The following is a 25,291-nucleotide window of genomic DNA, read 5'->3' on the forward strand; positions in this document are numbered from 1 at the left end:
TCAACTCTCCTGTTTCCACCAAAACTGTCCGTCGGGAGCTCCACATGGTCAATATACACAGCCGGGCTGCTATAGCCAAACTTTTGGTCACTCGTATCAATGCCAAACGTCGGTTCAATGGCAAGGAGCGAAAATCTTGTGCTGTGGACAATGTGAAACATGTATTGTTCTCTGATGAGTCTACCTTTACTGTTTTCCCACATCCGGGAGAGTTATGGTGTGGAGAAGCCCCAAAGATGCATTCCAGCCAGAGTGTTGTATGCCAGAGTGAAGCATGGGGGTGGATCATTGATGGTGTGGGCTGCCATATCATGGCATTCCCTTGGCCCCATACTTGTCCAAGACGAATTGATGCTGTATTGGCCTCAAAAGGAGGCCCTACACCACGCTAATAAGTTATTGTGGTCTAAAACCAGGTGTTTCAGTTTCATTGTCCAACCCCTGTAGTTAACCTGTCACTTTCAAAATTTTGACTGTATGTCAAAGCAAAAGCTGCAAGAGCAAGATTCTCAAAACTTGGAAAGAATTACCCGAGATGTCAGCTTTATAGTCTTTGCCAAGGCAATTGTTACTCAGCTGGCCTCTAATGGAGTTGATGTAAGGTAAATTGTAGAATTTAATTTTTTCCTTGTAGGAAACCTCGACGATAGTAAAGGTTGGTGACCTTGACCATTGTCGAGGTCTCCAGGACGAAGGTGACCTCGTCTTGGAGATCACCCAAGGATATATTTTGCTGATAGAACAGAACATCCATGTCTTCCTAATGTTTGAACCTAAAACATGTTCACTGTGTGATATCTATGCCTGGCTCATTTACAAACACTAGGCTTCCAGAGGACCAGGATATTAAAACATTAAAAATAATTCTACAATGCTTTATTTTTTTAAACCAGTTCAGTATTGCTCTAGCCACACTTTGAACCCTTAACATTTTTTCATGTTATTATTTTATGCTAGAAACAGTCCAGTCCAGTCTCCAAGCCAGTACGCATGAGTGGGCCCCCCTTGGGTTTGTAGTAGGCCATATGGGTAATGAGTGGTCATGGGTTTATCTGGGCAAACCTCATGGGACACATATGGTTAACTAAAATGGGACCCCTATGGGCTGGCCCATTTGGGCTAAATGTATGGGCCCTATTCAGCAACAATGTGGGCTAACTGGAAATGGGACAGAAAATGGGCAACACTATTTGGGGCCCATGTGGTTTCAGTATCATGGGCCCCACATGAGAAGCCCAATGTGGGCTGTCCACATTAAACTAACATGACATGAGCATGGGCTAACCATACATGGGTTGGACCTGGGCAGGAAAATGTAGCCCCTAGTACTTTTTTTCATGGTCTAAATGGGACAAAATTGTAGAACATTTTAATCGACAATGTGGTTACCCTGTCACTTTCAAACTTTTCACTGTAGTCAAAGCAAAAGCCAGTTCAGTATTGCTCTTGCTACACTTTGAACCCCTAACTTTTTTTTCATTTTATTATTGCAGTCTGAATGTCTTAAAACATTTTTTTGAAATAATCTGTTTGAAATATATACGTAAACTCATATTCTGGTGCTTACTCAAAATTAAGCACAGAGTGGTCATGGTTGAGCTTAGTCCTTGTTTTATTTTTAATAATAATAACTTTTTATTTTATTTTTATTATTTTTTATCAATTGGATGTTTAGACATCCATAGAGTTTACTGCAGCCTGTTCGCAGCAAGATTAAAATTTTTATTGGACAAATAGTTCAGATCAGACCATTGTGAAAAATATCACAAAATGTTAGAAAATAAACAAAACTCATTAGCAAGTGAGAGAAGAGTAAAATTTGAGCATCTGTTTTTTCATATATTTGCAAACATTTTCCAAGTCATCAGTATAAATAAAAATAAAAAATAAAAAAACGTAACATTTCTGTTAATGATTCATTTGGTTCCAATACCTTTTTGTTCATTGTTTGCTCTGAGGCACCGTTGCCAATAAAGGTTGGTGAATTGAAGTACCGGTAGGCACTTTACACATCCACTGAAGAAAATAGTTCCAAAACATATTTGAATAAGGAGGACAACGAAATGTATTTATTTACATTGAGAACTTTTGCTACATCGGTTTTACATTTGTTAAACCGATGTAGCACTCTCAAAAATTAATCTTGTGTTTCTTGGAAAACGTAAAATGACCCGCGGATGGATATGCGGTTTCAAAATCAAGCCTGTTCTCTTCATCAGTCCGTTGGCGCGGAGTCTGCCTGTTGGCTGATCTACGAAAGAATCTGTAAGTACATTTCTTCTGTTTACCTAGTACCAAATTTTAGGGAGAGATTTTAAATCGCTTGTTAAAAAATTGTTGCTCGTAACAAATCGGACGACAGTATCCCAAAAGAGGCTTAATTGTTATTGTTATTTTTGCTTTTCTTTAGGGTGATACTTTTTCTGATATTGCTAACACACACAGCTACACACAATAAGCAGATTTTAGTGCAGACCGATTTCAAACGCAGCATTGTGGGCCAAACCATTTTCAAATACCGCCGCCATTCTATTTGTTGAGCTGCCATTGGTTCATTTGAGCGCCAACGAGGCAGAATGAAATCGGTTCACTGAAGAATCTATGTTGCTAGCAGAGGTTGTTACAAAGTGTCTGGACACAATAAAACCATTTGTATGATTTAAAAAGAGTAACTATTGTGCTTCATTCTATGTACTTGGGCTTTTAATAATCTTTCTCACAGTCACATCAGCATGCATGGGTGGGTCATGTATGGATTCAGGCTGGTTTGGCTGGGACCCATGCAAGATTATTATTGTCGTTTTTTTCAATAAAACTGCATTGAATCGTTTAGCTTTGGGCTATATAGGTAATGATAAGAGGGCATGGGTTTTATCTGGGCCAACTGCGTGAGGCTCAAAAGGTTAACCGAAATGGGACTCATATTGTTGGCTCAATTGGGTTAAATGTATGGGCCCAATTCAGCATTAACGTGGGCTAACTGGGCATGGGACAGAAATGGGAACACTATATGGGGCCCATGTGGTTTCAGTATATTGGGCCTAAAAGGTTTTTTGTAAATAGGATGAAGGCATTGTAGTTCATATTTTTAAATTATTTTTTTAATTGTTGTGTGACACTTTAAAGCGTTTTGTTATGTCATAGTTTATTTCAATCTGCCGCTATTGTGTTGGTCTAGAGTAGTCATCAGTGTCAGGGTTCCTGTGTGTGTATGTGAGTGTCGCATCTTATTTCAGCGAGGATCTTTGTGAGGAGCCCGTGGAGCTTGGCACAGGTAGAGGAGCAGCAGAATCTTCAGTCTACGCTAGATTGACTGAAGATTCTACTGGTGTATGCTAGATGGTTGCATACACCGGTAGTCACTCTGGCCTCTCCTGTTGTGAACAGTTTTCTGAGAACGTTTCTGTGTCTACTAGAAGTCACCTGGTCTCTGTGTTTGTTCGATCCTAGGGGTTTTGTCGCCTCATTCGAGAACTCACCAGTGAATACCTGCCTGCTCGCTCCGCCTATTCCACTGCCTCCACTCCACCCTTCGAGCTTCCAGCTCTCTTCCATTCCCACCTCGCATTTACCTTCGGAACCGCTGCACACCCTCTCTCAGGAACCTGGCATCTCACACCCACGCCTCGAAAGACCCGCACCGAAGTAAGCCTGTTCCTGTTTCCCCTCCGATCACTCATTCTAAGCCCGTCATAACTAAGTTCTCGTTTCAGGCCAACCTGGTCGAGTGGTCCTCACCCTTCCGCTGATGTCCGGGAAATAGATTTTATTTTGTCCTGTTGTAAATAAATCACTCACTCATCCCTATCCAACGTGTGGTTACTGCATGTGGGTCCGTAAATTGAAACCCATCATGTCAATCAGTGGCCAAGCCTGAAACAAATATTGAAAGATGAAGAAATTCTTTTTGATATTTTTGCAATATTTAGCTAGCAGTTATGTGAAATGTACTTATATTTAATTGTAGCTCTAATTTTTTTATATGTACAATGTTTTAGGCTTTATTAGTTACATTTATAGTGATTTTCTAAACTTCTCTTAAGAGTAATACTACTGTCTTAGTCCTGTCACGTTAACAAAGAAATTAGGATAATTGCAAAACTGTTCAGTGTTTACAATATAAGGCTTCAGTAGTTAATCTATACAAAGGCTGTTTTGCCTTAATTTTTTTATTTTTTTGAAAAGTCTAAATGTTATATTGCACTAATAAAATATATATTTTTGCAGGCTTCAAGAGGATCAGCGTGTGAAGATCACTTTATAATGATTTGAAAAAGGTAGATTAATATGTTAGTAAAATTAAGCACATAAGAGTGATATAATAACAAACTGATGAACAAAACAAAATGTTGTCCTGTTATTGTCATTGTACTTAAGGTTGCCATGGCTACAGAAATTGGAGGAGCGTCCTTAGATGACACAATACAACCAGCTGTGCGATTCCTCATGTCCCATGAACTGGAAGTCCAGTTCAACCTTTTTGGCCAATTGGAAACAAGCTCTTGGACCTGCGTCTCTTTGATGTTTTGCATGGTAATATCAGTTTTTATTGTCAGAGTAACTTTTTTTTTTTCACTTTTCTTTCTTAAACATATGTTAATTTATTTTGGTTGTTTTATGCTTTTGTTTGTTATTTTTAGTAATGTTTTTAGGTTAAAAATTGAGTCTTCAATTTTTGGTTTTATTTGAACAGTATTCTTTCACTGTTGTTAAGAACTTAAAAATTTGAAGGTAATATTGTTTGCATTTCAAACAATATTAAAATAACCACAAAACCACGATAGAACCTAGTAGTTGATTTATATAGATGGATATATTTTAAATTTACAGTAAGAATATAGTTTCTGTACATAATAATGATGACTCAAGAGTCCTTTTGATTATGGCATATCTCTGCAAGCATTTTTGCCCCATGAAGGGGGAGATGCAAATCTCATGAATGTTACATTGTGCTAAAATGAAACACTAATACAATTTCTACCTTTGCTTGTTATTTCAGGGGACTTAAAAGAAATTATCCATCTACAGAATCACACAAGCATACAGCAAAGACTCTCGAAGTGGTTTACTGGAGCCCTAGTGGAAGTGGAAATAGACTAGAGAGACTGCCAGTTCAAACTCAGGTTGGGGAGGTCTTTCAAGATGGACAGTTTCAGTAAAGTATGAGAGATTTCAAATTTAAGCATGCATATGGCATGTAGGTTATTTTTAAAAATGTTTAACAAAAATGTATTGTGAAAGATCTATATAGGTGTGTATATTCACATTGTGTGTATCAATGTGAATATACGTGTATAAAGTTATATAGATAGTATTTAGATGTATACATTTATAGACCTGTAGGAAAATATGTAGGTGTCTTTATTTGTGTGCATCTATAGATATATATTTATAGATCTGTTTATAAGTTTGTTATAGTAAACTAGCTTCTGTTATTTTCAAAGATGTCGTGAATAATTGCAGATTTCTTTTTGTGGCACCATTCCCTGAGTATTAATGAAGTTCTAATAATTGCTGTAGTGAGGTAAAAAATAACTCCTGACAATATTTTAAATTACTAAATAAAAGCCTTGAGCAAAATAAATTTTTCATCTCTTTTTTTTTATTTTTTATTTGAACACGTTTTAAGCTAGACTTTGGATTGTTGATCAAGATTGCATATCTATGAATGTAATTCACATCCAGGTTAGATGAGAATTGTTCCTACAGGATTAAGGCATCTGGGTCCCACTGAAAACCCAGTCAGCACCCATTGAAATCAACCTGGGCAAACCATGTGGGGCCACCATGGAAACCGTGGACAAACCCACTTGTTACCCATATTCTAGCCCAGTTCAGACCCAATTGGGACCCAGGTAAATATTCCTGACAGCACCCTAGTGGGCCACAGATGAGCCTCATGTAAGTTAACCATGTGGGACCCACTGAAAACCCAGTCAGCACCCATTAAAATCTACTTGGGCAAACCCATGTGGGCCACCATGGAAACCGTGGACAAACCCACTTGGTACCCATATTCTAGCCCAGTTCAGACCCAATAGGGACCCATGTAAATATTCTTGACAGCACCCTAGTGGGCCACAGATGGGCCTCATGTGAGTTAACCACATGGGCCCCACTGAAAACCCAGTCAGCACCCATTAAAATCTACTTGGGCAAACCCATGTGGGGCCACCATGGAAACCGTGGACAAACCCACTTGTTACCCATATTCTAGCCCAGTTCAGACCCAATTGGGACCCAGGTAAATATTCCTGACAGCACCCTAGTGGGCCACAGATGAGCCTCATGTAAGTTAACCATGTGGGACCCACTGAAAACCCAGTTAGCACCCATTAAAATCTACTTGGGCAAACCCATGTGGGGCCACCATGGAAACCGTGGACAAACCCACTTGGTACCCATATTCTAGCCCAGTTCAGACCCAATTGGGACCCAGGTAAATATTCCTGACAGCACCCTAGTGGGCCACAGATGAGCCTCATGTAAGTTAACCATGTGGGACCCACTGAAAACCCAGTTAGCACCCATAAAAATTTACTTGGGCAAACCCATGTGGGGCCACCATGGAAACCGTGGACAAACCCACTTGGTACCCATATTCTAGCCCAGTTTCAGACCCAATTGGGACCCAGGTAAATATTCCTGACAGCACCCTAGTGGGCCACAGATGAGCCTCATGTAAGTTAACCATGTGGGACCCACTGAAAACCCAGTTTAGCACCCATTAAAATCTACTTGGGCAAACCCATGTGGGGCCACCATGGAAACCGTGGACAAACCCACTTGGTACCCATATTCTAGCCCAGTTCAGACCCAATTGGGACCCAGGTAAATATTCCTGACAGCACCCTAGTGGGCCACAGATGAGCCTCATGTAAGTTAACCATGTGGGACCCACTGAAAACCCAGTTAGCACCCATTAAAATCTACTTGGGCAAACCCATGTGGGGCCACCATGGAAACCGTGGACAAACCCTTTTGGGACCCATATTGCCTGCCCACTTATATCCCATATGGGGCCCACCTAGGTGTGCTGGCTGGGTAAAGACAGAAATTCTGAGATTAAAGTCAGAATTCTGAGATTAAAGTCAGAATTCTGAGATTAAAGACAGAATTCTTACTTCTGAGATTAAAGACAGAATTCTGTGTTATAGTCAGAATTCTGAGATTAAAGTCAGAATTCTGAGATTAAAGACAGAATTCTGAGATTAAAGACAGAATTCTGAGATTAAAGTCAGAATTCTGAGATTAAAGTCAGAATTCTGAGATTAAAGACAGAATTCTTACTTCTGAGATTAAAGTCAGAATTCTGAGATTAAAGACAGAATTCTGAGATTAAAGACAGAATTCTTACTTCTGAGATTAAAGACAGAATTCTGAGATTAAAGTCAGAATTCTTACTTCTGAGATTAAAGTCAGAAGTGTTTTATTATTTTTTCCAGTGGCCCTCGCCCTCTTGCGTAGAGTTGCGCTCAGGTTTGGATCATTTCAAAGATTTACCTCTGGAATACTGCATGTTAGTGTGTCAGAGGAGGAAGAGTCACAACTCTCATCTCCTTCATCCTCCTCTTCCTCTATAACATACACCTCAAAAGCCTCCTGATTGCAGGGATGAGAATCAACACATCACCAAACGTGTGAGTTGAATCAAAATGGAGCAATAATCACTGATACGACGGTGAATGACGGAATGATTTTACTCAAATCTACAGCACAACATGAAAAATTACATCAGTTTAGAAAGTATTAATATATTTATGTATATATTTATAAAATAAATGATAAATAAAATCATATTTTTTATCTAATATTTTAAGCTAAATTAATCACATTTTCTCTGCACTCATTTATACATGGATTATTTGTAGATTACAATATCTGTAATCTATTAAATAATTTGGCACATGTGACCCGTAGCATTCAATACACACTTGTAACTCATATAATGTCGTAGGAAACCTGTCGGGTTAAATTGATTATTCAGCTTAGGCTGATCACTTTTTGCCAGTGACCAAAACTTGGATTGAAAAGTGAAGTAATTATAAAGTCCTTTTATAAATGGAAAGTTGGGTCATCTATTAATGAAGCTTTTCACAGCTGCTGAGCTAAGATTCAGTGAGATGATGAACTTCCCTTTTAACTTTATATTTTTAGTGTAACCTTCTTATGAGGACTTTCAGATAAATCCAGAAAACAGACGTAACAAAGCGTGAAAAGCTCAAACATATAACTTTAAAGTGGTTAAATGCTGCAAGCTCTTCAGAGTATGGCAACCAAAACTCTCAGATGACCAAAAGTTTTTCTTTACCTAACATTGTTATTATTGTTACCTGGAAAAAGCGTCTGTGTGCAGGGTTCTCCATCTCTTCAGATGAATCTGACATAATATTAAGATTCTCGGTAGTTTCTTCTTCTTCCTTTTTGTTCTGTCAGTCAAGAACAGCAAAGAAAACTAAATTATCACGCCTGTTTCAATTATACTTGTTGTGTTGTTTGAAGAACATGGACGTATAAAAACACAGATTTCTGCTTTACATCATTCTTGTCATCAACAAAAACAAACAATCAAAGATTAGGCATATTTCAAATACAAAACATAAATAAGTATCACTAGTTTAAAGGAACTAAAATAGAACAGAAAGAAGCATAAACTTGTAATATCTGCCCCATATTTATATGAAGAGGATGTAAAAGTTATTGAACTCAGAAGACTATAACAAAATAATTTAAATACACAAAGAACAACTTATTAAGTTGTATTTGTTTTCTCTTCTTACTAATCTACTTTAAATATTGTCCTTTATCAATTCATTAAGTTTAAATAAACTTAGCTATAAAAATTGGGTTTGTGTGATGTGAAAAAAATAAAAATGAAATAAAATTTACATGTATTTTATAATTACATGTATTTATAATTTATTATCACATACAGAACAATCATAATGATCCTTCACCTTGTTTAAAACAGTAACACTTTTGAATGTTTTAACCTTTGAACTTGCATAAGGTTTAAATGACAGCATTTTGACATAATAAGCCTTAAAACGCGCCGTACCTCCAGCAAACAGCTTTTCTCTCTGCTGATTTGTTCCAGCCCATCCAGCTGTTGGAGCAGCGTTCTGGCTTTGGAGAAGATCACCAGGTTTTCTGCTCCTTCAGGGAGATGGACCTCCTCTTTCCAGCTCTCCATGTCTTCCAAGCTCTTCTGCATCGACTGAATCTGGGTCTGGATCTCCTTCAGGAGCAAAACATAGTTTAAACGAGAGTTAAAACGTCCATATTCGCCAGAAAATGCATCAGTTAAAGAAGTTCTTTAACTGTCAGTGTTTTACCTCACAGCTGTGAAGACGTTCAGCCTGAGTTACGTCTGCATCATCCATCGAGTGTAAAATGTCCCTGAATTTTGAGACGTTTTTCTCCATCGCCCTAATGTCAGCTTCAACCACCTCCACTATCTGCAATTTCAATTTAGAAGTATGTCAGTTGGGTGCTAGCATTAGCATAAAAAAGGGCTCTTATTTTGGGGTTTTACCGCAGCGGCCTGCTGGAGATGGTCGAGTGGCTCGACGATGGTCTGCTGCATTTCCAGAACCTGCTGGTCTCTTTGGTCCAGCCTCTCTTCCTGAGCGCTGACGTCGCACACGGCAGAGATCTCCGCCAGGCCCGACCTAAACACCTGCAGGGTGTGTCTGATCCTGTCAGAGTCTTCCAGAATCAACTGTTCCAGAAATTTTAAAAAATATCACAACCAGTTAGTGAACGGTTGGGGTAAAATGAGCAAAGCGATTTAAAGTTCAGATTTTTTGGGATAGCTTTATGGTTTGTACTAAACATATTTTTTACATTTACTGCAAAAAGTCAAATCAAATTCCTAGAGTTTGAGATTTTAATCTACTCAGTTCTGCCTATTTCGAGCTGTTTTTGGTCTCTGTCACTTCAAGTTCAAATAAGCTGCTGCAGGCCACGCCCCCAACACAGCGTTTACACTCGCATGTGAAAATGATTGCAAACAGATGTGCAATTATGCAACGCTACATCTTTGAAAAGCAAAAGTGGAGTCTCCTGCACGACCAACAAGAATGCAGCAAGTGGTTTCTGGATGGTAAGGCCACAACAAAACACTTGTCTGTTCCAGCAGCCATTGTACAAACAAACAGATGAAATGTGCTGGAACTCGGCTGGGGTTGCTAGGTAACAGCGCAGTGGCTGTCGAATGTGACTTAACAATTTTTGCTAATTTTCCAGACACCAAAAAAACATCATGGTCTTTATTTTTAAACACTTCAGTTGTTTTCAGAAGCAGTAAAACGTCAAATGGACGTATAAAAACACAGAAAAAAGTAAATTTTGTATAATTGATGCCGTTTAAATTGTCTGTCCTGAATTGAAACATTTATTGTACGGGTCAAAAAAGGCTGACATGTGTAGACCAGAGAGAGACCTCTGACCTGAATATGACATGATTGGCTGAGTTGGTTGATTTGCACAGTGCCAGCCATAATTGGGCCTCATCCAACCAGCAAGCGGCTCGGTGAGAAATGTCTTCAAACTCCTGCAGGCAGGCGGGAATCTAAGGTCAGAGAGGACGATAGAAACATTAGCATGCATGTTTTTATGTGCTAGACATGTGAGCAATGAGAGAAGAAAGAAACCTTGTTGAGGAAGGCGGTTCGGTGCTCAGCCAGGCGGGATGCGTTCTGGTAGAGCTGCAGCGGTTCTGTGAGCTGGTCCACCAGGAGCTGGGCCTCATCCGGCTGGTCCTCCGCGACGTCCTGCACTTCGCTCTCCAGGAGCATCAGGCTGCTGTGCCAGGCGTCCAGTTCGTCCCACACACACTGGAGAACAACACAACAATCTGTAGCACATTTTTTTAAAACTAGTTCCAGACACCATGGAAGTTAAATCCATTGATTAAAAGTGGGGAAAGTCATTTGAAAATGTGGAAAAAACGTTTTATAAAATTATCAAGCAGACAAATTACAAAATGAAGACCTTCAGGACACGCTGAGCTTCTCTGATTGTCGGACTTTTCTGCTCCAGTAAAGATTTCACTCTCTCCAGACCAGAACCCAGATCCCTGACTCTGCGTGAAAGCTTCCTGATCGGGTTGTCCGTCTCCAAAAGCTGTTGAATAAAATAAATAAAAAATGAAACAGTTATGATTAAAATTCTTTTCATGCGTTGGTAAAGATGGAAGTTAACTGATGTCACCATTTCTTCTGCTTTCTGGACGGATTGTTCCACATTTTGGATCTTTTTTCGGATATCTGCCGGGATTTCTGCGTGTCGGCGCCCCCAGGTGTCCAGGATGTGTTTCAGTTGGGTTTTCAGAGAGATAACGTTTTCCTGCAGCTCCTTTCAGTGCAGAAAAACATGAAAACAAGATGAGACAGGATGTCACAAGCAAAGGCAAAAACTGGATTCAAGGAAAAATAAAAAAAAAAAACCATATTACTCAAGTAAAACAGTAAAAACTTTATTGATTATTTATGTTTACAAATTATGCAATGAGACAGACCAAAATACAAAAATGTGTGTAAATTATGGTATTTTACAGACCAAAATATAAACATCATTCCAAAATTACGTAAAATAAAAGTTTCATACGCTTCAATATAAAGCGTATGAAACTTTAACCAAACACTACAGGACTGTGTCTGAGGACTTTTTGGTTCAAATAAAGCAGAATACAGAAATTTTATTCAATCAAGTAAGAGCAGCGACTCTTCAAGTTACTTAAGTAAAACGTAAATTTTCTACTCAAGTAAATGTAACTGGTCAAGATAATCTTTCAGAAAATGTTTTGAATTGTTCAAAATTTCCACTTATCTTCCAGAAAAACACAAACTTTCAATAATGGATATATGTGCATGTATCAAAGAAGCATGAAAATGGGCTTACCTGCGTTTTGCTTGGGTTTGAACTCGTTTCCAGTTCTGGTAAAATCTCAAACACTTTTTTCTCAACGTCTCGTATTTCTTCCTCAGCTTCTTTTCTCTCTTTCTCCTCTTCCTGCGCTGCAGCCATGAGAAGCAGGCTTCTCTCTTTCAAGCTGTGGGGATCAATGATGGTTTAAAAACATTCACCTTTCAGCTGGTTCCATCATTTTACAAAGTCAGATTTAAGAAATCCCACCTCCAGATGCTGTCTTGGATATTCTCCAGGGATTTTCCAGCGGATCCAGGGAGGACGCAGCCTTGGGAAGAGGATAAGCCCAAAGCGTGCTCCAGTCGATGCTTCAGTGAAGATAAGGCCAGCTGCTGCTGCTCCATTTTGGCCAGAAGCTCCTGAGGTTCTTCCTGAGAGAAACTCATAGTGGAAGAGCCTGGAAGTTCATCCTGAAGACCGGACAAATAGTTGCAACTTTCCTCTATCTAAGGAAAGTAGAATTCAACGTCAATAATTACCATAAAGCATAAATTATCATTACTTTCTGCCAGAAGGTATTTGTCAATAATAACACTCACACTTGTCGTGACGTCCTTCCATTCCTCTTCCTTCTGTTCTGTGAGAACCAACAGGAGGCCCAAACGTCGTCGTAATGACGTCCAGCGCCTCCAGAGGGCGCCGTGCTCGCCGTCCTTCCCGACGCCACAACCCTGCGTCGGACATCCAGCTTTTAGGTCAGCCATCTTCCCGGCGAGGTTACGAAGGTCTTCCTTCAGAGCCTTCACAAAGAGCACAGTAAAAACCGCCGGGTCAAAAATAACCCAATTAGTGACCCGAAGCTGGGTCAAATATGGACCGACCCAACGCTGGGTCGGGTTGATGGTTTCACCCGACACATTGGCAACTAACCAAAAGCTAATTGCCATAATTACCATCTTACCAAAGATAAAAGCAAAAAACAATAATACCTCTTAATAATAATAATACATTTTATTTTCAGGTGCCTTTCGACACTCCAGGTCCTGTTACATAATTTAACATAAAAACAGACACAAAATTGAAATGCATAGTAAAATTAAGTACAAAATGAGAATTAAAAAGACTTGAAATAGAGGGATAACTATCAGGAAGCGAACTGTAGCGTAGGGCATTCTGGGTAAATACAACGAAAACAAACCTGCAATTTTAGCCTGACAGAAAAAATGACTTATGACTAAAATCTGACGCTACTCCATTTTTGTTTACATTTTGCGAAGAAGAAAGTTGCGTTCACGTCTTCCCTCTGTACAGCACCCCCGCAGGTGAGGAGGAGAACAGGTTTTTTCGAAAGCTTTGGTTGGTTTGACAGTGCAGTGTGAAAGCGAACCACACTAACTGAAAATGTAACAAACGTTTCCGTTTTGGTTCCCAATTGAAGCGAGTCTATTTCAAGGTTCTAGCAGATCTGACCTACCTTCACGCTCTTCTGCTGATCGATACACTCATCAAATGATGTGACTTTCTCTGATGCACATTCTGAAAGCTTGGCTTCAAAATGCAACACTTCCTGTTTGATGTCTTCGTGCCACTTTCTATGGGTTCTCTGTCTTATTTCACACCTGTAAGAACAGGAAGCGTAAACAAAACTTGTGTATAAAAACATCTCAGACATTTAGACATGTAGCACCTCTGCAACTGCTCCACTCTGAGTTTTGCCTGAGCTTCCAGCACAGCTCTTCCAACTAACAACTGGCTGAGGACGTTGATGTGAAGGAGCTCGGTCTCCGGACGTGAGAGACAGCCTTCCTGCGGCACTCGCTCCATCAGATGGCTTATATGAGCTTGAAAGCCGTTTTCAAGAGCTTCCAAAGCCTGTTGGGTTTGTCTCTGCTCCTGGGTGCAATCCAAAAAACCTCCGGGAGCGGACAGGAAGGTCGCCTCAGCATTATGGAGGAAGTTTATTGCTTCCTGAGCAGCCCACTGGTAATCTTTAAGGGATTCCCTGGCCTGAGACAGACTGACCTGTTGGACACATTCAGAACGTAAAACAAATCTTCCAGTCTTCCATATTGGTTTAAACTGTCACTATGTCGTGACCGTTTCTGTGAAAAGATTGAGCTCCTCTGTCTTTTCCCGGTGCTTACTAGAAACAACCAATCAGCTCCTGGAGGCGGGGTTTAGTGTTGTCAATCACTTTGCTAACTAGCATATCTTGTGCAGTTAATACTTAAGCTAGTTAGCTTAGCAGATAAACGGTTTTCCATTAACAGTAGGTTGTTTCGCCTTCATTAGCAGCTTTAACAGTTAGTACTGTTCAGAATAAATAATTCTGTTTTTCTTCTATCTCTTTTAGCTAGTTGCTAAGCTAAAGCTAAAGGAAATGACATGTTATTAAACACTGACATACTAGGGAACGCCCTCTTTAAGGCGTAGCTTAGATAGAGGCTAACAAGGAGAATGGAAAACTTTTGTTTGATGCCATTTGGTCCTGCTAACTCCTAAAGGTAGTAAGACAAATGGACCAGCTGTACTTTGGTATTAATAAATTGAATTTATAAATTTAACTCAGTGATTCTTCTTCATAAATCAAGAACTTAGCATGGAGAATGGATCAATTCTCCACAGTACATGATGTTGATTGACAGCGCTAAGACCCACCTTCTGGCTCTGATTGGTGGTTTTTGGTGCATTTTTTCAGATGGCAATAGGAAAGAGGTGGAGCAGATTGATCTTTTCACAGATTATCTGTCATGACACGGTGACAGTTTTATAAGTAAAAAACATATTTGTTTTGCCTGCAGCATTAAGGTATTGACTGCCTTACCATCCATGAGTGGGACTGTTGCATCACTGCGTCTCTGAGAGAATACAGCTCACTGTAGTTTTCCAGCCTAATCTTGTCTCTCTGTGCCAGACCTTCCAACACTCTCATCCCAGACTCTACATTTCTCCTGATGACCCAACACTGAATCACTGCATCATCTGTTGCTTTCTCATCTGGTTTGACTTCTTTGGTTCCTTCCAGTTGCCTGTTAGCTCTCTGCAACAGATCCATCAATGCCGGAAGCTCAAACTTGAACTGGAGACCTGGTAAAAGCTCGGCCTCCAGATTTTTGATGTGATTGGTGGCAGATTGCTCCCAGCAGATCAGCTTTTCCATCATGTCATGAAGCCTCTTCTTCTCTGCGTTAAGCTCGGACGGCTCTAACTCACTGGCGATCGCCTCCAGCTGATCCGCCGTCTCTTGGCAAAGGGTGTTGATCATCGCCAGTTCGACCAGCAGCGTTTGACTCAACCTGAACCTCTCGGCCGCGCTCACCGATTGGTTTTTAGCCTCCTGGAGTTGAGTTTTGGCGATTTCCATGGATTCCTCCATTTGTCCTCTGAGGTGAACATATTTCTCTTGCTCCACAGTGTTTTTTCTGAGAGCTTTGCACTGGTCTTGCAGTTCACCAATAGAGCAGAGCACAGAGTTTCTCTGGTCCTCCTGGCAATGCTGCAGCTCTTGAACTTCCCACTGATGCTCCATTAGCTTGTGCTCCAACTGAGTAATAACTAACAGCATCTCTTTGGTCAAAGGGAACTTCTGCTTCTCCAGATCAGCAGATGTTTGATCCAAGTTAGCCTGAATGGTAGCTAACGCCTCATTGGAAGATGTTCTCTCATGAATTAGCTCCTCTAACTCCCAGCAGGTAGCTTTCTCATGAGCTAGCAGTCCGTCTAATTCTGCCCAAAGGCCTGAAAGCCTGTTGCAGAGGTAGCGGCTCTCTGCAGGACTCAGCTCAACGGCTAATTTTGTGCAACTTTCTGAAAGTGCGTCCACTAATTTGAGTTGGGTCTCCAGCTCCACTGCTGCTAATTGATGACTTTTTAGCTCCATTTCCAATTTACCGAGGTCAGCTTTTGAAACATTCGCAACGTTGATGCGGGTTTCTCTTTTAATGTACGTTTCTTCTACCCAGACATCCAACCTACCAAACTCGCACATAACCTTCTCTCTTTCAACAAGACCTTTTTTCATGTCTTCAAGAACACGACCCAACCTGTCAGCAACAGTTTCATGCAGCTCTACAGCCTTTATTAACTCCTGATTTTCTATTTCAGTAGCTTTACTCTTTAGCTCTCCAACCTGCATTTGTATCTCGCTTCGTCTGGATAAAGTTTCCATGTGAGATTTCCTCATTTCATCAATCTGAAGACGAGCCTGCTCAGGAAAAACGGACAACGCTTTCCCAGTAAAGACATGATTTTCTGCTTGTTTTGTCAAATTGATCAAGTCCTGCAGTTGCTTGTTGATTTTACTTTTGGATCCACTTCCACAAATTTCTGGCAAAGAGTCGAGCTTCTGCTTAGTGACACAGAGCAAAGATTTCAGGTCCTGAATCTTTTCTTCAATCACAGCTTTTTCTTTCTGACCCAGAGAAAAGCAGATGAGGGCGCCGGCCTGGGACTGTAAATGCAGGAGAAGCTGGTTGCACATTTTCAGCTCTGTGCTCAGACAAGTTAAGTCTAAACAACTTATGTTGTCAGTTTCAGATTTTAAAAGAACTTCAAGTTTGGCTTTAAGCTCAGCAGCTTCTTTTAAAACGAGTTTTAACTGAGATGCAGAATTTGATGCCTGGAGATGCGCTCTTTTGATGCTTGCTTTAAGAAGCCTCCATTCCTCCTGAATGTCACCAAGCTGAGCAACGAGGACACCTGAACTCTCCGCATCACTCAGGTGGGCTGACAGCTGGCTGCTCAGGCAGAGCAAATCTTCCAGCATTGACTTCTTCCGCTCCATGGTCTGCAGCAATGCGTTCAGTTTTTCCTCTTGAAGGGAACTGCTTCCCAAAACACTTCTAAAAAAAGTAAAGACCAACACAGAATGATACTAGATTAACACATGAATTATAAAAGACATGATAAAATAAGTTAAAGGTGACCTATTAGGCTCCCTTGAAAAAATTTATAAAATGCTCATTACACTAATTGAGATTTTATTCTGCTCAGGTTCTGCCGATTTGAGTTACTTTCAGAATGAGTTCTTTTAGCGATCTGTCACTTTAAATCCAAACAAGCTGCTGTTGGCCACAACCCCAATTAACGTTTACACACATGAAAATGGCTTCATACAGATGTGCAATTATACAACCCTACATCTTTGAGAAGCATAAGTGGAGCCTCCTGCACAACCAACAAAAATGCAGGAAGTGTTTTCTCAATAGTAAGTCAACAACAAAACACTTGTTTTTTCCAGCAGCCATTGTACAGCATTAAAACCAGCTGAACAAACATACTGGAGCTCCACTTGGGTTGCCAAGTAATGTTGCAGTGTGACTTAAGTTTTTGAAAAGGCTCATTTTCCAGACAACAAATACATCAACTTTGCAGCATAACTGCAAATTAAAGTGTAAGAAACATGAGCATAAGAGGTTGCTTACAAGCTCATCTTTTCTTTCTCTGCTGCTACAACCTCCAGGAAAGCTCTGGTGTTGTTCTTCTGCAGGTGGTACTGCTTGACCAGATCCAGCTGAGCTGCTTTGACCTGAACGGTGGCCGAGGCGTCCAGCAGGGCTGAGCTCCAGTCTCCCTCCGCTCTTCCTGAGGCCTTTGGGTCTGAAACCGTCGTCACGTTGCTTTTAATGGAAGCCACTTGCTCCTGCACGCATCGCCTGTACTCCTAAAAGAAGCACAATGAAAGGGGAAGAAAAGCTCAAGATCAGTTTGGAAAAAGCTTAAACAAAAGTGCTTCAGTAAGAAAAGCATCAGCTTTTCAACATTACATGTTGCAGACATAAACATTTTAATGAATTAGATCAGGGGTGTCACTTTCATTTTGGGCCAAATCAAAAATCAGAATGATCTGCCAGAATGTACTGATGAATCCCATCAAATAACTAAACTGTTATTTTTACAATTTTCTCCACACAAGTACAAATTAAAACCAGTAAATTATAGTTGCTGTGTGCAGCTTATTGACCGTAAGCCCTGATGACTAGAATCACAAAACCGTAGAAAGATTCACAAAGAAATCAGCTGTTGACGATTTTCAGTTTCATCGACTTTCAGTTTTATGACTCGGATTTATAATAGTGAGAGAGAGCCAGACTTTCAGCAGATAACAGGAAGGCTAAACAGAGTTTTGCTCCGTTTTATTTTTCTTTAATATCGGCTGTTAAAATGTTAACAGTCGTTTGTTCCAGCATTCAATAAGTGCTCCTTAAAATTAAATAATACTAAACATCTTTTCACGCTGGTCGGTCCATCCAGGATTTTATGATTGTTTTTGGGTTTTTTTGCAATCAAAATCAATTCTAAGGAATTTTTCATAACATTTGCGCTTATGTGATTTTTTTGTTCATCACCTCATTAATCACTTGACATCAAGTAAGGGTGAAGTGGAGTCATTTAAACCCATCAATTTAGAGAAAAATTAGTTCTTAAACATTTTTCTTTCAGGAAACAAAAATGTTTTGACAAAGGAAACTAATGTAAAATGTGATGGAATAAGTGCTTCTCATACCTGCGCTTCCTCCTGCTGTTTAGCCATAGCTGTAACGTTGAGGCTTGCAGGCTGATAACGGCAAGCAAGAACCCGCTGAACTGTTCGTGCTAATCGAATGTCTGCATCACCAGGCGAAGACGTCAGGGACCAACTCAGGTCCAGATGGGGCATTTTCTAAGAAGAAAAGAAAAAATGAACCTCAAAGTGCACATAAAATCCATTTTCAGACCTTCTGATAACCTTAGAGCAACAAAGTCAACAGAGAAAGTAGTGCTGTTAATATGATCTCATGACAAAGAAATGCAGCTAGAAATTTTTAAGTGTTATGTTTGGATTTTATGTTACAATCCCAAAAATAGTAGCATAAAAAATTCAACTATTTTTCCTGGTTTTCACATTTTATTTTACAGTTTAAAGTAAAAAACAAAAAGTCTGCATTAGGATTCAACCTCCAGGCCTCATAAAGAAAACTCAGTGAAGAAATTTGCCGTTGGAAGCCACATAATTACAGAGTGCATGTTGTAATACTGTGTGTAATTTATTCCCGGTTGTTGTGTGAATGCCTCAGAGGTTTGTTAGACAACAGTAGTGAATAAATGGAGACCGAGAAACACAGCCGACAGGTCAAATATAAAATTATGGCAAAGTTTATGAAGCAACTCTTGAACTTCTCATGGAATAAAGTTTCATAAATCATCTGAAACAACTCAAAGTCTAATAATGCATGACTGAGTCAAGGTTTACGCCACAAATCACTTAAAAATGTGATTCCCATCTCATTTGACTAAACGTAGCATAAACCAAAAACTGCAGCTGTGCACTGCAAAAATATACAATCTTGCCAAATATCTTGGTCGACTTTCTACTGCAAATATCTTAAAATAAACTTGAAATGAGACAAAACTAACTTACAAGTAACTTTTTAGCTAAATACAGGAACTTGTTTTAAGTAAATAATTCCTTAACATTGCTGAAAAAGTTCATTTTTCATTAGCAGATTATAAAAAGACACTTTCTCATGTTATAAGTGAGAACTAGTGCTTTCTCCTCAATATTTCTCCTCAGGAATTATTTACTTAAAACAATGTTGAAACGTTACTTTTAAGTCTGTCTGTCTCTTTTCAAGTGTACAAAGATATTTGCACTCGAAACAAAACCAAAAATAGTTGGTAAGATTTTGTGTTTTTGCAGTGTAAGTGCAGATGAATAAAAATTCACACCACACTTTTGAGATTTTTATTTATAAAATGTTTTCCACGTCAGTTAGGAAGTAATTTGTGTTGGAAGTTTTTCGCAAAAGAAGCACAAAGTTTATGTGATGTACACTTCAAGAATCATTATGAATGTTGATACCAAATATTTTATCTTGATCTATGTAATTATACTAAAGACTCCAGAGGAAACGACTCTCATAAATCCTTCCTGTTCGGCAGCATCGTGGGAATACACAAACATCAGTCACTCTGACATGCATTCATTTCGAAACAGAGACTTGAACTTGTTTCATAAAGTGTTTAATTTTGCAACAAAACTGCCAGATTATGTATTAAATGAACATGAGAGATAATATTTGTGACTTAGTTTAGAACAGATTTTTGTTCAGCTGCTGCATTAGAAGCAGTTAAAACTCACCTGTAAAATGTGGCTTTGCTCCACCGAGGCCTGAATGTCTGATAAACCGTCCTGCAAGACGGAGCTGTAGTTGTGGCTTCCTGCTGATCCACCTGTCAACACTTCAGCGCCGGGGCCGCACGCCGAGCCCGGCGGGATCCGCTCCGACTCCATGACTTTTTGGCTCTGAAGCTGCACAGAAAGAAGCCGGGAGTGGCGTCACGTTTCAGCCTTTCCCCATGTTTGTCCACAGATAACAACAGTGCTTCCTGTTCTGTTTTTCCCGCCTCCGCCGGTGCAAATATCAGTTTGTCAGTGGCTCAGCCAGTCGGTGCAGTTAACAGAAGAATGAGAGAGAGGTGAAGAGAGGGAAGGCCTGGGGGTGAAGGATTCCCCGTCTGCTCACATAAAACAACGCAGACTCTGTTTTCTTTACAGAGTAGCCAAACTGGACTGAAACCAGAAACCTCAGCAGGTTACAAAAGAAGGGAGTCGCCTTGCTAAACATCAGAGGAAAGAATGGAAATACGCAAAATGATTTGCTGCTCAATTCAAAATGTGAAACGCAAAAAGCCCTGTTTCATGCTCTTCTGCACCTGTGCATGTTGGCTGTCTGTAAAAAGTGCAAAAAAGCCAAACAGTTAACAGTGTAAACAGGAACCAGATGCTAACCAAGATAACGAACGATGGTGTAAAGACAAATATTCTTATTGACAAATTCCTGAAGAAATATTTCAGGCATCCAGACACAACCATAAGAAGTGAAAGGAGGTGAAAGCTTTAAAGTTAACTTTGCCAGACGGGAGGCATTCAAACGATAAAAAATGATAAGGTAAGAAAAAAAAGAAACACAAATCTGTTCTTGTAAGAGCGGCGAATAGTTTAGCATGAAATTACAGCTTTAAAATGTCATTTTTATTTCTCAGTGTCTCACACTTGACTTCAAGACATATTTGCAAATGTCAACCTTACTTTATAAAAAAAAATCTAAAGAATTGAGAACAGGTTGTTGTCTTAATCTGCAGGGAGTTATCCATGAGGAAAAGATCAATGTATTTGTCAGAAGAGTCTTAACCTTCACATTTAGGATTCTGAGCGAACGACCGATCCAAGTCGGGTTCAGTTCTCAAACACCACTCAGATGCAAGCAGCTTCTATGCGCCACAAATCCAGAACAAACTTCCAGAAAACTGTGAAACAGCTGAAACACTGACTTCCTTTAAATCTCGACTAAAAACCCAGATGTTTAGAGTTGGATTTGAAACGTGATCAATTACGAATTTAACAATGGCTCTTGACTTAATGTCAAGTTTTAATTGTCGATTCTGTTGTGTTTTTGTGTTTATTATCATATAAAGCACTTTGAAATGCTTTGCTGCTGAAATGTGCTATACAAAAATAACATTTGATTGATGGGTTGATTGATAACGTAGTGAACAGAAAGTCTTAGTCATTGTTTATCCAGGTATTCATGTTGTTTTTATCCATTTATTCTTCCTTAAAAAAGAAAGGAAGTGAAAAAACTTTGAAAATGTGCCAACAAATAAACCCAACAGCTCACCTTTCCCAGTGGCAACAGCATTTCTTTCAGCGCTCCATCTTGTCCTGTGGGTGTTGCAGGGCGTTCTGTACATTCGGAGTCGTCGGCTCCTCCTCGTGCCGCCTCCTCACCTGCTCCACCTCTGCTCATTGACCTGCCGCTGGCTGTCAGTTGTTTGTCAGCTGCGTCAGTTTGTGTTTCTGTTTCGGTTTCATCTCGATTTGGCAGCGAATCCTCTGCAGGAGGCACAGTTTCTCCCAACGGCTGACAGGCAGTCACCCAAGATGTGCTGACTGGGGATTTTTCACCTGTTTCAACGCCAAACTCACATTTGGAGTCAGATTTAGATAGAGTCAGACCTTCATTGTGTTTTACTGCCTGGGTTGGTTGAGTCTCTTTGTTTTCTGACTGCCTGCTTGAACCTTTTTGCTCTGCAGGTTTTCCATCTAATTGTGGGTTGAGTCTTGGTTTCGTCTCAAATCCTGCGTTTGAACTTGTTTCACAGTGCAGATCTCCTACATATCCGCTTTGCTGTATGTCAAACGACTGCAGCTCCAAAACTACAGTGAACACTTTATCTTGGCTTTCCCCGACTTGCCCATTATGCTCATCTTGTTCTCTTGCACCTGCATGGAAAGTCTCTGGTTTTGCAGCTTTCATGCAGGTTTTTAAGGGTGTTTGGTTCGAGTCTGACTGGGCTGAATCTGTGGAAAATCTAGCTGCTTTTTCTGTGATTTCAATCGGCTCTTTTTCCGTTTCTTCATTTTCCGTTTCCGGTTCAACCGTACATACTTTGTTTGAGACATCAGAATGTTCTTTTGAGGCACCAGGACTCTCTGAATGGATCGGCAGAGGATCGGACTGGTCGTTAATCTCAGGAATGGTTGCTTCAGTCGGTTCCTCCGGGGATAAGACAATCGGTAATTTGATTTTGTTGATTTTGTCTGAATAAGACGGTTCTAAAACGAAGGCTTCTTCACGGTTTATCGTTGTCTCAGTAACTATCACGTCCATTGACTCAACAGCAATCCGATGGCTAATTTCTCCTGAATCAGATGTTTTCGGCTCATTTGACCCAAAAACATCTGGACTTTCTGAACGCAGGGTTGGAATATTGTCTAAAGAAGCTGCTGTACAAATAACAGGGATGTTTTCTTGATCCGGTTTAGTGGCATCAGTTTCATCCTTCAATACTCCTGATTGAAAAGTGAGCAGTTTGGTTGGGATGAGTAACGTTTCCCGGTCATCTTGGCGTCCGTCTGAGTTGGGATCACAAAACTCTGCGGTTTTTTCTTCTTTCCTTAAACAGCCTTCATCACCTCCGTTTGGCTTTTCTGTTTGCATTTGACTAACCTGTCAAAAACCCCAAAGGACGAAAAATATTAGTAAGTAGGACTGTGTGGATTTGAGATGTTCGTCCTTAAATTAAATAAAATTTTAATTGTTTTCACATTAATCACTCCCTCCAGGATTTCATGATTGATTCTGAGATGTTGTTTGCAATCAAAATCACTAATATATCAATACTTGTCAATAAATATATAAAACCTCCTGATTGTTCCATTAGTATTGTTTTAAATGAATATAAACTTGTTTTCTTTGCATTATTTGAGCTCTAAAAGCTCTGCATCTTTTTCCTTACCTTGACCATTTCTCATTTTCTGCAAATAAATACAAATTTTTTTCTTGTAATTTCGGAGACATGTCATAGAATAAAATAATGTTCATTTTACTCAAACATAAACCTAAAAAAGTAAAATCAGAAAAACTGATCATTTTAAGGGTCAGGATCTCCAATTTTTCCCAGAGCTGCATAAAAATATATTTAGACAAAAAAAATTATTTTTAGTACAAATTTGCCAAATTTTATTTGCTCTTATATATATGTTTATTTAATCTATATTTTTGTTGATTTTATTATTTACCCATAAAGAGTAAAATCAGAGAAACTGATCATTGTAAGTGGTTTCTTATTTTTTTCCAGAACTGTTTAAATATTTGTAAGAAATTTTGCTTTATATGTCCTTATAAAATACCTTTCACTCGCCGTATCAATCACAGACATCAAGTAAAGCGGTGCAGTCGATATAGGAAATACTGCCCCCCGCAGGTGGGAGTTAGTAATATTTTTGTGGAAATTTTGCAATAAAGTCACAATTATACATTAGCGTGAAACAATTTGTTGATTTTGCATGGATCTGTAGTGGAGGGACTGACTGATGTAATTCAAAAAGCTTTGGTTTGATTGATGAAATGACATTTAGGCACACAAGGCCCATAAAAAGCTCATGTGAGCCGTATTCGGCCCCCGGGCCATAAGTTTGACACTTGTAACTTAATTCTTCTTAATTTAAGAATATTCTCACCAGGCCTCGACTTTCCATCAAAACCTCTGAAGCGTTTTCCACCAGAGTTTTCGTCATTTCTTCACCCAGACAATTTACCAGAATGTTCTGCTGGGAAAGAACGTCGCAAAGTTTGTTTTGAAGCTGTAAACCTTCATCCAGAACCGCCTGCGAGAGAGCAAAAAAACAGCTTTAATTACATTTATATTTGTTTCTTTATTGTTATAAATACATCACGATTTATGTACAAATTACGTACATGTTTTGCAGAAAAAGTTTAAATTTTAACATTATTCCCAAAAGAAGGACTTTGAAACAACTGATTGAAGCTGATTGAGATATGACCTGTTTTATTTTTAACACGGAGGAGAAAGGTCTAACGCTTGTATTATAATTTAGAGGATGGATCCATCCGTGGCATTTTAAAGTTCAATGAATAAATGAATAATAATAAGAAAAAAAAACTTGAGAAAAATATGTTCTGTTTGGTCTGAAAGGCACAAAGGAAAAGGTCATTTTTATGTTATTAACACAAAGTGCAGCCAAAAAACGCACTGGAGGCTGAAGCTGCTCTGATTTACAAAAGCACAAAGAGCTGAGTCACAACTTTAATTTACATGTTTTGAAGAAAAAGTTTAAATTTCAACAATTTTGGCAAAAAAAAAAAAAAAACTGACTGCAAACTCAAGTTTGCATGAAACTACTCTGAATCAGTAAGTATTGATTCAGGCATGTAAACTAAAATCTAAAAATTTTATTCACATTCATTTTAAATTCAAATGAAAAAATTTATGTGCATGTTTATTTGAACATTTTTGGCAAAAAAAAAAGGACTTTGCAAACTCAAGTTTGCATGAAACAACTCTGAATGATCAAAAACTTTACATTTTCAGATATTTCTAATATTGCAGCTTCATTATAAAATCTGATATCAATTAAAAAATCTCTATAATAATACATGATTCACTCAAAATATAAGCAAACAAGTTAATGTGAATTTGCTTGATGATTTTTTAAAAATGTTGTAACATTTATTGCTTGTTTCATTGGTTGCTGTATTATGTTATAAAGTTGACATAAATCTTTACTTAAGTATCAAAACAAAACAATAAATAAATGTTGGAGACAATGTAGCAGTAATATGTCACTTTAGGATTATGTTTTCTTAAGTTTTGGGGCTGAATCTAAATCTCATGCTTAAGGGGAAACATTAATGGAAACGTTTTGCCTGAATTACCTGACTGGATGATGACGACCTCTGAACTTTTGCTGCTTGGATCCACAGCTGCAGATCTCTGATGACGCCTCTCACTACTTCACCTGTTACTTCCACACATTCTTCCTTTTTCTGGTTAAAAACTGACCTCAGGCTGGATTTAGGGCACAAAAAAGGAGAGAATTCAGTTTTTTACTCAAAATGTTCTTAAAAATTAATGG

At 39.2% G+C, this 25,291-nt stretch overlaps 1 protein-coding gene across 1 annotated transcript in view; it reads right to left on the reverse strand.

Annotated features, from left to right (window-relative positions):
- The window catches only part of LOC129375380 (nesprin-2-like), a 110,245-nt gene that overhangs the window by 53,893 nt on the left and 31,061 nt on the right, over positions 1-25,291 (reverse strand). The window contains exons 45-65 of the mRNA XM_055054413.1: positions 25,092-25,224; positions 23,876-24,022; positions 21,531-22,862; positions 19,991-20,161; positions 18,377-18,532; positions 17,295-17,533; positions 14,696-16,712; positions 13,559-13,893; positions 13,346-13,490; positions 12,471-12,671; positions 12,139-12,377; positions 11,905-12,055; positions 11,215-11,358; positions 10,996-11,127; positions 10,656-10,838; positions 10,445-10,573; positions 9,536-9,721; positions 9,336-9,458; positions 9,059-9,238; positions 8,334-8,429; positions 7,504-7,602 (exon numbers count right to left, since the gene is read on the reverse strand). Coding sequence (XP_054910388.1) covers positions 7,504-7,602; positions 8,334-8,429; positions 9,059-9,238; positions 9,336-9,458; positions 9,536-9,721; positions 10,445-10,573; positions 10,656-10,838; positions 10,996-11,127; positions 11,215-11,358; positions 11,905-12,055; positions 12,139-12,377; positions 12,471-12,671; positions 13,346-13,490; positions 13,559-13,893; positions 14,696-16,712; positions 17,295-17,533; positions 18,377-18,532; positions 19,991-20,161; positions 21,531-22,862; positions 23,876-24,022; positions 25,092-25,224 — 6,538 coding nt within the window. The remainder of the gene's footprint in view (positions 1-7,503; positions 7,603-8,333; positions 8,430-9,058; positions 9,239-9,335; positions 9,459-9,535; positions 9,722-10,444; positions 10,574-10,655; positions 10,839-10,995; positions 11,128-11,214; positions 11,359-11,904; positions 12,056-12,138; positions 12,378-12,470; positions 12,672-13,345; positions 13,491-13,558; positions 13,894-14,695; positions 16,713-17,294; positions 17,534-18,376; positions 18,533-19,990; positions 20,162-21,530; positions 22,863-23,875; positions 24,023-25,091; positions 25,225-25,291) is intronic.

The sequence above is a fragment of the Poeciliopsis prolifica genome, unplaced genomic scaffold, assembly GCF_027474105.1.
Source record: "Poeciliopsis prolifica strain line A6 unplaced genomic scaffold, Auburn_PproV2 SCAFFOLD039, whole genome shotgun sequence".
Classification (NCBI taxonomy): Eukaryota; Metazoa; Chordata; class Actinopteri; order Cyprinodontiformes; family Poeciliidae; genus Poeciliopsis; species Poeciliopsis prolifica.